At 37.7% G+C, this 14,000-nt stretch overlaps 1 protein-coding gene across 1 annotated transcript in view; it reads right to left on the bottom strand.

Moving 5' to 3' along the window:
* Positions 1–3,788: 3,788 nt before the first annotated feature.
* LOC126353801 (protein THEM6-like) overlaps positions 3,789–14,000 on the bottom strand; it is a 189,740-nt gene continuing 179,528 nt past the window's right edge. The window contains exon 4 of the mRNA XM_050002897.1: positions 3,789–5,878. Within this exon, the coding sequence (XP_049858854.1) occupies positions 5,630–5,878 (249 nt within the window). The 3' untranslated portion in view covers positions 3,789–5,629. The remainder of the gene's footprint in view (positions 5,879–14,000) is intronic.

Raw genomic sequence — 14,000 nt, 5'->3', positions numbered from 1 at the left:
AAATTCATCATTTGAGAACTCACATGTCAAATCCAGGATGCACAGGAATATTTAGAAGCTGCCCTGTTCTTCCAAGCCCATCTCTCAAGGTGGAAAAGTTGACAATTTTGTGTTGGATTTTCACCAGGCATGTTATGAACGTGTTTCCTAACCATAACATCTTCCTTGCCTAACCTTCAAAAACATGGCTCAAATGGCTCTGAGCATTATGGGACTTAACATCTGTGGTCATCAGTCCTCTAGAACTTAGAACTACTTAAACCTAACTAACCTAAGGACATCACACACATCCATGCCCGAGGCAGGATTCGAACCTGCGACGGTAGCGGTCAAGCGGTTCCAGACTGAAGCGCCTAGAATGGCACGGCCACACCAGCCGGCGCTTAACCTTCCATCTAGCACAATACTTTGCTGTACTCTTCTACTCATGTACTGCTTCATTTACCGTCATTGTGCTTACTCGCTGTTGCTTTCCAAATTAATTCTTCTCGTCTACATATGGTCCTCTTACGAGGCGTTACAAAAGTTCTTATTAAAGAGATATGTCCTACTGTACGGGTGGCGAATATTTCGGAAATTGTGTCATGTACCTCAGCTTATAGTACATCTTTCCTTACATTGCTTGTAATGTCTTTCTGAATCTTACCTATGAATTGATGTGTCCTTTTTTTAAAAAATGACATTGTCTTAAGCACTTTATACAAACTTGAAAAATCACAGTATCTAACATTTCACGTCGTAATTATGATGATGATGATCTGAAATATAATGCGTAGATGCCAGATTTGAAGGACTCATTACCCTATTGAGGACAGGGCAAAGACAAATAATATTGTAACAATACTTATCTTGATATGGACATCGACAAGTGTTTCTTAAATGATGCACCAAGTTTATGCTGAATGTGTTAAGTGCGTCGACACCATTGTTTCTGGAGAATGTTTTTGTATCTGCTGCACTGAGTTCCAAAATAATAACTTCTTTGTTCCGTTGTATTAAATTTTCACTGTACCCTTGTTGCGTTAATGAGACCAATGCATAGAGAACATTTAATACAGCAAAGCCGTAGTCATTGTGACCCTGTGCTGTTTCTTAGTGCAATATACATCGTTGAAAGTGTGTTACTGCTTCCTCTACAATCTGCCTTCGCTCATGTATTCATAAAATTTACTTATGGAAGCCACTTTCTCAGCTCATGTAATACCACTCCAACAGAAAAAATTGAAACAAGCGTAAGTGAATAATTCTTTGATGTATTGTAATACGATTTGTAATACGATTTGTAATACGATTTGTAATACGATTTGTAATCTTTCAAAATTTAGGCATTGTTCTCATTATAACAGCTTTTCGCTTTTTACTGATATAGGGGTAATGCTGGAGTAGGTTTAAGAATGAATAGAAATGCGGGTAATCTACTACAAACAACATAGTGAACGCATTATTGTGGCATAGATAGAGGTAGGTAGATAGATAGGTAGATAGGTAGAAAGGTAGATAGGTAGAAAGGTAGAAAGCCCACACCTGGAACAGTAGTACAAGTTTACGAAGCCCACACCTACCACAGTAGTACAAGTTTATATGCCTACCAGCTCTGCAGATGACGAAGAAATTTAAGAAATATATGATGAAATAAAAGAAATTTTCAGATAGTGAAGGGAGACGAAAATTTAATAGTCATGGGTGACTGGAATTCGTCAGTAGGAAAAGAGAGGGAGAAGGACACGTAGTAGGTGAATATGGATGGGGGGGGGGGGGGGGGATAAGAAACAAAAGAGGAAGCTGCCTGGTAGAATTTTGCACAGAGCACAACTTAATCATAGGTAACACTTGGTTCAAGAATCATAAAAGAAGGCTGTATACATGGAAACAGCCTGGAGATACTGACAGGTTTCAGATAAATTATATAATGGTAAGACAGATTAAGGAACCAGGTTTTAAATTGTAAAACATTTCCAGGGGCATATGTGGACTGACCACAATCTATTGGTTATGAACTGTAGATTAAAACGGAAGAAACACATTCTGAAGGTGGCAGAAGTAAAACACACGGAACGAAAGGCTATTTACAATTTGTACAGAAACCAGATGGCAATTATAAGAGTCGAGGGGCATCAAAGGGAAGCAGTGGTTGGGAAGGGAGTAAGACAGGGTTGTGGCCTCTCCCCAATGTTATTCAATCTCTATATTGAGCAAGCAGTGAAGGAAACAAAAGAAAAATTTGGGGTAGGTATTAAAAATCCATGGAGAAGAAATAAAAACTTTGAGGTTCGCCGATGACATTGTAATTCTATAAGAGACAGCAAAGGACTTTGAAGAGCAGTTGAACAGAATCGACAGTGTCTTAAAAGTTGGATATAAGATGAACATCAACAGAAGCAAAAACAAGCAAAAGCAAAACGAGGATAATGGAATTAGTTGAATTAAGTCGGGTGATGCTGAGGGAATTAGATTGGGAAAAGACAACGTAGTAAAGGAGTTTTGCTATTTGGGGAGCAAAATAACTGATGGTGGTCAAAGTAGAGAGGATATAAAATGTAGACTGACAATGGCAAGGAAAGCATTTCTGAAGAAGAGAAATTTGTTAACATCGAGTATAGATTTAAGTGTCAGGGAGACTTTTCTGAAAGTATTTGTATGGAGTGTAGCCATGTATGGAAGTGAAACATGGGCGATAAATAGTTTAGACAAGAAGGGAATAGAAGCATTTGAAATGTGGTGCTACAGATGAATGCTGAAGATTAGATGGGTAGACCACATAACTAATGAGGAGGTATTTAATAGAATTGGGGAGAAGAGGAGTCGGTGGCACAACTTTACTAGAAGAACGGATCAATTGGTAGGACATGTTCTGAGACATCAAGGGTTCACCAGTTGGAGGGTTAAAATTGTAGAGGGAGAAGAAGAGATGAATACACGAAGCAGATTCAGAAGGATGTAGGTTGTAGTGGGTACAGGGAGATGATGAAGCTTGTACAGGATAGAGTAGTGTGGAGAGCTGCATTCACTATGTATTCAAAAAAGCCAAAATTACTGCAGTGTAGTGTAACTATATTTATATGTTTAAAACACTAAAGCTAAATTTAATTAACTACAACATTCAACAACTGATAATTTATTACGAGAGTTCTGGCACAAATACATTGGTCCAGTATGTACCTGTGGATAGTAAATGTGGACTTAAACAATTCATGTGTTATGAAGTTAACAGAACCTGCTAAAAATTAAATTGCCATAGGAGCAGTGTTTAATTTTATTAAATTACTATTTTGTTTTTGAATGACTTGGGATTGTACTATTTTGCATAAAATCAAGACCTATGTACAGTACTTGTGCTATTAACAAATATTCATTTAAGATAAATCAGGCTTTGTACTTTTAGAATAACAAAGTACATTATCTTAACTTCAGTTATTTCTGTGTATGAAAGATTATCACAGTTCATTCATAAGAAATACTTTGTTATAAAACTACCCATGAATAATAATGTTTAACACATACTACTGAGAATCTTCAGTCACAATGAGAGCAGGCACAAAGGTAAACAACAGTTTCAAACTTTTGTGTATTCCCAGTGAACATCTAACAATGTTGTGCAGAGTATGCATAGCATACTTTTTACAAAGGAGTTGTCACTGCTTTCAGTAAGTGACATAACATACATAAAAAGTCGAATCATTCTGCATGAGAGAGGACAGCACCATAATACATTTTCATTTTGATTGTATACATACATACATTATATATATATATAATATGAGAATAGTTAATATTGTTCAGAATGATCATGGAAATATATATATATAATTTCCATGATCATTCTGAACAATATTAACTATTCTCATATTATAATGAGAATGTGTAAGGTAGTTCTTTTCTGGCACACACACATTTCTCCTATATTACTTAACATCTTTAACTTAATTATCTTAAGTCTAGTTAAGAAAGTTTCAACTGGAGATAACTGATAACTAATGACCTGTAGGGATTCTTTAGATAGGTTTGATTTTGCTACATTGAAAAGTGAATTTTTTATTCTAGTAGATCATAGCAATACCACATAGAATGTATTAACTTTCATCCATTAGATGGAAAGAAATGGATTTATAAACTTTGCTATGAAATTGTTATAATTAAGCACAAAGACTGAAATTAGTTGAAAACATAATTTTTTGCAAACTAATGAACTGCACTGCTTTTATAACAGATAGAAAAATAATCATCTTGCTGTTTGCATCTGGCTGTATAAAAGACAGGTTTTTGTTTTTACCTTTATAAGTTGAAATGGCTCAGCACAGCTTAATACTGAAAGGAAGGAAGGAAGGAAGGAAGGAAGGAAGGAAGGGAGAGAGAGAGAGAGAGAGAGAGAGAGAGAGAGAGAGAGAGAGAGAGAGAGAGAGAGAGAGAAGGCTAAATAGTTTCAACAAACAATGTCATAATAGTATCAGACTAGAGGAAAGTGGAAGAAGGAAGAAAGAACTGGTAAGGCTTATTTTTTACTTAGAAGGAAACAATATGATTTAGAAGCCAGTAATGAAATTTTCTGTTTGACTACAACAGTCTTCATCCTTTTGTATTGATATGACTACTTTTTGCGTGTGCCTAAGGCAGAAGATGGGCACATGACATAGGCATTGAAGTAGTAGGGATGTATATAAATGTACAAAAAGTTAAAAAAGACAGACTTAACTGAGGAACCTTATGCACTTACAAAGTCATTGCTAAAATAAGCAGCAGTTTTAGTTTTAATATTACATGCATTTGTCCAGTTGACAGCTCATATTTAATGTTCTTTGGTTTCCTAAATTCTAAATGTAATAGGTCACAGTGAGTGACATACTCATTGTTAACTCACAATTTATGTATTATTCCAACAGCAATATACTTGTCATGCTACAGCATTTCACATAAGAACTTTGTCATTTGCTAAAATTATCAGACCTGATCGGAGATCATCCTCAAATGGTTGAAATTGCTGGTGAACATAGAGATTTAGTATACTATCCAGTATTTTTTGACAAATTGTTAAGTTAATTTTTAAATCGTTATTTTAGACTGACTTCCAGATTTTTGAAATATTATGCATAGGTAGGACAGATCACTAGTGGAAGCGACAAATACAGATAAATCTGAATATATTTTGATGGTAGCCTCATCACAATGTTTTTAGGGGGGTGCAACCAGTTACATAGAAGCGTACTGCACTGTTCCACATCTTACATTTAACTTAGGAAACAACTTACTTCCTCTTGACTTAGATAAGAACGTACAGCTGTTGTCAGCGACGAATAAATATGTTGTCTGTATCAGGGAGGCTACAGAAAAGTGATTCCTCGACTAGTTTCAGGTCTCGTGATAGAAACCAGAGTTTCCTTTCTCTTTCGTATTACTGATTGTCACAGATGGGGAGATACGCACTGCTGTCAGTCTCTTTCACTCGCCAGCCGATCCGTGGGCACTGCCAGAGGAATAAATAATGCCAGAGGGGCCAAGTCTAGTTGACAGGGTCAGCCTCCAGAACAGGGACGCCGTTGGGGGCGGGAGGGCAGTCGGGGGCGGGGACAGGCGGGCGCTCTGGCTCGGGGGCGGCGACGCCGTTGGGGGCGGGAGGGCCCCCCGCGGGCCGGGGTCAGCAGCCGTTTCGTAAGTTGGCGCTCGAGATCTCGTTGCTCTCGATCCATTTGGCCACCTCGAGGGGCAGCGGCGGCTTGCGGCTGCCCACCTCCTCGTCCTTGGCGCCCAGCAGCTCACTGATGATGTCCTCCGCGTTGCAGTTGATCACCCGCTGCTGGCAGATCACGATGGCGCGCACGAAGTCGTCCTTGGGCGTGATGAACCGGTGCTCCATGAACACTGACTTCGTGTCCCAGTAGATCACCTGTACATGCAACATCTCATTAAGTAATCCACATAAAGTTTGAACGAAGTATTTGTAGAATTTTCAAATATCTTTGAGGGTAGAAAGTTTCAGTTGACTGTGTGAACTGTGATGAATAATTCAGAAAATAGAAGATAGAAAATTTGGGAGGAGAAAGAAAAAGACACAAAGGGAGTCCCACAGGGTTCAATTTTCGGTCCACTTCTATTCCTCATATATCTGAATGAGCTTCCACTCAACATTAAACAAGCAAAATTGGTACTTTCTGCAGGCGATATTAGTACTATAATAATAATAATAATGTTTGGCTTGTGGGGCGCTCAACTGCACGGTCATCAGCACCCATAAAATGTACTAATATTTACACAGTCCAATTTTTACACAGTCCAATCTATCCACTGTCACGAATAATGAGGATGAAATGCTGAGGACAACACAAACACCCAGTCCCCGGGCAGAGAGAAATCCCCAACCTGGCTGGGATTCGTATCTGGGACTCTGTAGTCCAGAAGCAGCATCGCCAGCCACTAGAGAACGCGCTGCGGACTAGTGATATAATGAATTCCATTAGAGAAATCAACAGAATAGTTGGTAAAGAAAAATTTCCCAAGAATTGTTAAGTGATTCTGTGAAAATGGACCTTCCCTAAATATTGAAACAAAAAAACACTTCATTCTGGGGGTGGCATCCGGCAACCCCTTTCCACTAACCTTGCCAAATCCATTCCTAACAATGTCGACCCTACGTCAGCGCGAGACATGGCACCAGTGAAAGAAAGAAATAAAGAAAGAAAGTCTATCACTTATTTTGCTTTTCAATAAAGGATCAATGTCTGGGACCACTTTTCGAGTAAAGCTAATTCGAAGACGAGCTCTTAAGTCTGCCGGTGTGCTTCTATGGGTCGATTTAGTTCTCTTCATTGTGTAATAAAGAAGCCTGTTAATACAAGTCTAAACATCGAAATAATCGTAACTGCAGGATTGTAAAGTTGTAAAAATTTACCTTAAGGGAACAGAAGTCTACGAGACTAACTTTGTTATAAAACTAACCACGCAAACGTCACACAGTAGATGTGCGAGTTCCAACTGTAGCCAATTTTGCACACTGTCAACATTACCCGAAAAAAAAAATAAAATCAGTGAACCTTCGCAACCGCTTACAAACCGAAAAGCATTGTGGTAACTTGCTCTAGCTGCAGATTCATTCTTTGATTGTTTCTACTGAAAACAAAGTATGTATATTTTCATAGAGAGAATACTGGAAAAATTGAGACGTTTATTTCTCTGCTTCCATATGAAGAAAACTTTCTTCAGTCATATCGCTTAAAAGCTTTTTTTGGCTTGCGTTTAAAGTTTTGAAGCACATTAATACATAGAAGATCAAGCGTATCAGGACACCATTGCACACAATAAACATATTGACTAATCATCCTACCCTGAGCAGTTGATATGTCTCACCACTTTAGAGTTCCTAATCCTAACCATCTTTTCTCCTAACTTGGCATAAACTCATACCGGGCAAAGCAAATTGCAAGCTCTCCAGGTATACGTAAGCGCAACTATTGGCAGCTAGTCATTGGAAATCAATTACTTTGCCTGTTGACTTTGTAAATACAAATTTAGCGAAAACACTGAAGTCCTGTTCAGTACAATGAACAAGCTCCAAGGAAATGGGCATTGACTTACAATCGGATATTCCTTCCACTGCACCTCCTGAAGAAGACGCAGAGCTTTCTTACTCAGAAAATTCAAGGAAAAGGCTACCGTGATCATGAAATTAGAAGAAGCAGGACTGGGAAGGGAAGATTGGTACAGCTGATCCATGAAAGTATAGGGGGTGGATCTCGGGCCACACATGGTCAAATACCTGTTGTCATAGGTAGGAAAAGTAGGTCTTTTTTAGGATAAATCCAGACAACAGGTTCTCCTGTCTAAAGAGTATCTCTAGCAGTTCAGAAAATACTGAAACAATCACTCACAAGACAGATTATAACACTTCTAAAATCACACATACCAGATGTCACAAAGAAAAACAAACCATCGGAAAGAGTAACATGGGGCATTTCACAGACTTAACAATCCTCCATCAAAACATGCAATCAATAAAAAATAAAATACAAGCATTAGAAGTTGAGCTCCAATCTTTGAACTGCACAGTAGTTTGTATTACTGAGCACTGGTGTAGAGACACAGAAATTTAACATGTAGTATTATCATTGTATGAAAGGGCAAACTCTTACTGCAGAACTACTTCAAGGGGTGGAGGATCATGCATTTATATCAGAAAAGGAACACAGTTCAAATCTAGACATGACCTCAGTACAGTAAGTGAAGACAAACACATTGAAGTATCAGCTATTGAATTATCAGGGCTCGATATCATCAAGAAATTAATTATTTTGTGTGTGTATAGATCTCCCAGTGGTAGTGTGGACACTTTTTTCAATAAATTAACAGAAGTTCTAGATAAAGTCTCAAGTACAAAGGTCAACATAATTCTGTGTGGGGACATAAACATCAATACTAATATCACAAATGAATCCAGCAGCACCTTCATAAATATCCTTCAAAGTTTTGGCATGTCCCTATTGGTCAATAGTGCAACAAGGGTTACTACAATGACTGCATCAGTAATTGACCATGTGGCCACAAATGTAGACAGGGAAAAATGTGATGTAGCTGTAAAAGATCTCGGACTATCAGACCATCTCTGTCAAATAACAACAGTAAAATCAGGCATCGAATCATTCCCTAAACTACAAGCCTATAAACGACATCTATAAGAAACCAAAATAAAAGATTTTTCAAAAGAACTAGAAAAACAAAGCTGGGATGAAGTGTATAAGGAAACCAATGTGAATATGAAATTCTCCAAATTCTCCACATTGTTTAAATTGAACTTTGAAACAGCATTTCCAAAAGTATGCATGACTATCAACATCCCACAAAAACAGATGGATAACAGCAGGTATTAAGAAGTCCTCCCAAACACTTAAACACCTCAGTTCCATGAAAAAGATTCACAATGATCCAGAATTCTTAAATTTCTATCATAGATACAAAAAGATTTATAGGAAGGTGCTGATTGCTGCAAAAAAGTCATTTAATGACAAAATAATATATAATGCAGAGAATAAAAGCAAAGCAGTCTGGGATGTTATAAAAAAGGAAACGGGGAGAGGCAAACAAATGCAGAATAACATACTGCTAAGGGAGGGGGATAAGGTAATAAATGATCCACAACACTTAGCAAACTATGTAAATGAGCATTTTTTCAAGTATTGCAGAGAAGTTACAGCAAAAATTCCCCAAAACAAATATAACACCTGCAAAAATTGTTGCACTAGATACAATGATGTTACTTCCAACCACAGAGAATGAAGTCAATAAAACTGTTCAAAAGCTAAAAAATAAAAAGTCAGAAGGCTTAGATGATGTACCAATGTGTGTACTGAAACAATGCATAGGGATTATACAAGGCCCATTAACAAATATAATAAATGAATCCTTCACATCAGGGACATTTCCAGAGCAGCTAAAACAGGCAAGAGTTGTACCTTTGCTTAAGAAAGGTAATGCAGAAGACATAGAAAATTACCGGCCCATTTCCCCGCTGTCAGCATTCTCAAAAATAATAGAAGCAATTATGAAAGACAGATTAATGAATTATCTGAATAAATACAATCTTTTAAGCAAATCACAGTTTGGTTTTCGAAGTGGCAAAAATACGGAGTCAGCCATAGTAGAATTCACAAAAGTTGTACTTAATGCTCTTGATAAAGATGAGTGTGTCACAGGCATATTTTTGGATCTTTCTAAGGCTTTTGATACAGTCGACCACAAGATTCTATTAAATAAATTAGAAGCATTAGGAATAAGAGGGGTAGCTAATGACTGGTTTCGATCATACCTAACAGATAGGGTACAAAGAGTAGAGATAACACATACTTCAAATAGATCTAAACATTTAGTAAAATACTTATCAGAACCAAAACATTAATATAGGGGTTCCACAAGGTAGCATATTAGGACCAATACTATTCCTGATATACATCAATGACTTTCCCAGTAGTGTTACTCATGGTGAGAAAATTCTCTTCGCTGATGACAGCAATATTATAGTCACAGAGAACAAGAGAACTCCTTACCGAGAAAGCAAATGAAACTCTCAAGGAAGTTTACGATTGATCAATAAGCAACAAATTGACATTAAACATAAAGAAAACTAATGCCATGAACTTCAGTTTGAAGAGGAAAAATGACAATGTTAAATTAAATGTAGATGGCACCTCTATAGACTGTAACAAATGCAAAATTTCTAGGAATGAATATTGACTCTCAGCTGAAGTGGTGCGAACACACAAAGGTACTTGCAAACACAATGTCATCAGCATGTTATGCCCTTAGAATTCTATCATCTGTGTGTAACATGCAGTGTCTTTTAGTTACATATTATTCATATGTACACTCAATTCTTAGCTATGGCATTCTTTTTTGGGGAACAAATCCACAAAATATGAACACAATTTTCAAACTCCAGAAAAGAGCCATAAGAATAATAACCAGAAATAGTAGTCGAGCTCATTGTAAAGATCTGTTCAAAACACTGGGAATTTTAACTGCTCCATGTGAACACATTTACCAGTCAGTTGTACACATCAAAAGTAACATTGACAATTACTGCACAAACAGCTCTGTCTATGACCATGCAACAAGAGGTAGACTCAACTTACATTTACCAAGAAAAAATAAACATAAAACTCAAAACAGCATTTTCTACCAAGGAATAAAACTGTACAATAAATTACCAAAAGAGATTAAAGAAATTTCAAAAATACACTTATTTAAGAAGGCAGCTAAAAAGTACCTGTTATGCAATACATTTTATACATTGAAGGATTACTTAGATAAAGCAGAGTAGGGGTTTGATAAAAAAATGTTATACAAACAAATAATAATAATAATAATGATTATAAAACATCCAATATTCCACATAACACCTTCACTTTATTATTTTTCTTCTTTTTTCCTTTCTAGAGACACACTCCCCTCAAGCTATTCATAGCACAATACTAACACCTCTTCCTCTTTCTGAGCTCAACATCTCACTCATTATGAAGGGATGCTGGCTCAGTTTTTCAGGATAGCAAATGGGAACTTGCAGTACAGAAAATGGCCCAAGGATCACCTGTGTGTGTGTGTGTGTGTGTGTGTGTGTGTGTGTGTGTAGTGAGTGAAGTGTTATGAAATAATGTGTGTATAGTGTGTGCAGTGACTGATAGTGAAATATGAGTGAATAGTGTGGCATTACATTATTTAATGAGTTATTTGTAAATAAATTATTGTATACCAGGAGTAAAATCTAATGATTGTCTCTAACTAGAAGTCTGTAAATATATGTGTATACAAATTAGCTTATTGTTAATTGATCTAAGCTTGTAAATACTTTGACATGTCCTATATCCTTGTAAAAAGAGATCTACGGATGAATAAAACTACTACTACTACTACTACAACTACTACTACTACTACTACTACTCATACAGGCAGGAAGAGAGAACGTTACGCTGTCTGAATTTTAATGTGTATGTGTCTTTTAGAAATATTCATTTTTTGATAAGATGTTAAAATCTATCTTACCCCAACAAGTTGGTTTTTCTAAGCTCAGTGTCAACGTTGTCATCAATGTTAACCGATCTAAATTAAATTTTTTCAGGAAGTAGTCTACGATTTCTATGGATTAATATTATCGAAAATATGTTCATTTTATCATCACAATTATGTACTGATAGTTAAAGAAACTTTAAGGTTGAAATTTTAAATAAACACTGACGAATTGTTAATATTTCTCGTAAAATGAATGTACAGAACCGTTTTACTATGTCGCGTGACTATATCTACAAAATCTGGCATGTGAAAGTTATGGAGTGAGTACCGAAAGTGTTTTTCAAGAATACCATTAAAATTATGTTAAAAATTTTAAACTCTGAAACCAATGAAGTTACGGACTTTCAAAGTTGGGTGTTGCTATACCTTTACGTAATAGAAACGATTTAAAAATATGGTTAATATCGGCGAATTAGAAGAAAGATTAAATTTGTGAATGGAGTCTTCCCTTAAGCAATGCGTCGTATCTAAGGCTACGCCGAACCTAACTTTTAGTCATTCATCTGAGGGCAGTATGTTGCTTGCCATTCTGCTGCGCTACCACTTGACAGAGGTGCGCTACGTAACGACGGCGCCTTACTCCATTTTACCGCAACGGCGTAAGCGCTGTAGCTCCGCTAGCCGTATGAACAGGCCTGCTGTAGTCCACGTCATGTGTTACTAGAAATTAGTTTTAAAATATACTGAAAGGTTGCAAAACTGCGACCAGTCATTTTCTATGATAGTTTGCCTTTACTAGTTTCATGCTGGGAGAAAGTGTGGATTTAATCGCATGTAATCTGCCTACTTTTCCGCTACGAATATTTTGCAAAAATGGCTCTGGGCACTATAGGACTTCTGAGGTCATTAGTCCCCTAGAACTTAGAACTACTTAAACCTAAATAACCTAAGGACATCACACACATCCAAGTCCGAGGCAGGATTCGAACCTGCTACCATAGCGGTGGCTCGGTTCCAGACTGTAGCGCCTAGAACCGCACGGCCACTCCGGCCGGCTAATATTTTGCATTCGGTGTCTGTCCATACAGATTTTGTTTCTAAGAACCTCCCTAGAAAAGGCCTGGTCTTTGAGATAGTGTCTTCAGTCTTCATTAGGGAATATTTTACAAATTTCAATGTACTTATTGTTCGGTTCTATCCTGAGACTTAGTGTGATGGCGTCTTTCATCGCAAGTGCACATCTCTCTGTATATTCGTCATTGAGTCATTGGCCCACAAAGCAGTCGCAAAAGCCCTGAAGTTTTTGGTTCTCAGGCATGCTTTCTTGAATACACAGCCAATCATCACCCAACATTTCCAACTGAGTTATGCCATAGTGGAACACATTCGTATAGCGCATTTCTCAGTTTTACTTGTAGGCTGAAACGAGACACCAGGAAACAAACAAATGGTTCAAAAGGCTCTGAGCTCTATGGGACTTGACTTCTGAGGTCATCAGTTCCCTAGAACTTAGAACTACTTAAACCTAACTAACCTAAGGGCATCACACACACATCCATGCCAGAGGCAGGATTCGAACCTGCGACCGTAGCGGTCGCGTGGTCCCAGACTGACGCACCTAGAACCGCTCAGCCACCTTGGCCGGCCAGAAAAAAAAAAAAAAGAAACAGTTAGCTGCATGGACGATGGAATTTTCGAACCACGTCATCGAGAGGCAAGGTTCCATTCGGGCAAGTTAGTTTTAACAGCTTTAAAAAGTTCATATTTTTCTAGTTTTTTTTTATTTGGCCGAAAAGCGTCAACAACTGGAATGGTGTTTGTTTCCTCGCAATAGCTTTTAAGGTCGGCGTGGGGTACAAACAAGTGTCCAAACTGTTTGCTCTAACTCTTATCGTGATAAACGCAAATTCCGGGTTCGAGTCCCGGTCCGGCACAAATTTTCATGGTGAATCCATTACACAACTGATGATAGAACATATTCGCAACTGCGAATACATTTCACGAAGTCTCTGAATTGTTTGCACGCGCAAGACTTCATTCTTCTCACCCACTTAGCGACTGCTGCTATGTCAACGGCAAGTCGTGTCTCTGATTTCCTGTCTGGGGCAGTGAACCGCCTCCCATCACCGTCACTTATTTTCTGCACAGCCAGCATGCATGTTTGAAGCTGTTCATGTAAATATAGCTATTTTGGCTCCTACTAAATGTAGGTCTTTTCGAACACACTTTACGTGATCTAGTGTTCATTATTTAAGGAGCTATTTTCTTCTTTATTTACAAATTGCTGCCATTATCTTCTGAATCATACCACATTACTTCGTCAAACTGGTACCGTTTGACGTAACTTCTCCGTCCTTGAATGAAATTCGTAATATTTTCATAATAAACAGCCTACTAAACATGCACACTTGGAGGTTATTTGAATACTCGTGGAAGGTGCGTCAGGTTTCTACAACCTTTGTGTAACGGTCCGTTCGGCACTTCCACTGGGCTGTGTTCGACCTGTATACTCTGTT

Source organism: Schistocerca gregaria, chromosome 3, assembly GCF_023897955.1.
Source record: "Schistocerca gregaria isolate iqSchGreg1 chromosome 3, iqSchGreg1.2, whole genome shotgun sequence".
Classification (NCBI taxonomy): domain Eukaryota; kingdom Metazoa; phylum Arthropoda; class Insecta; order Orthoptera; family Acrididae; genus Schistocerca; species Schistocerca gregaria.
The sequence above is the reverse complement of the archived record's forward strand: the minus strand, read 5'-3'. Positions and strand labels throughout refer to the sequence as shown.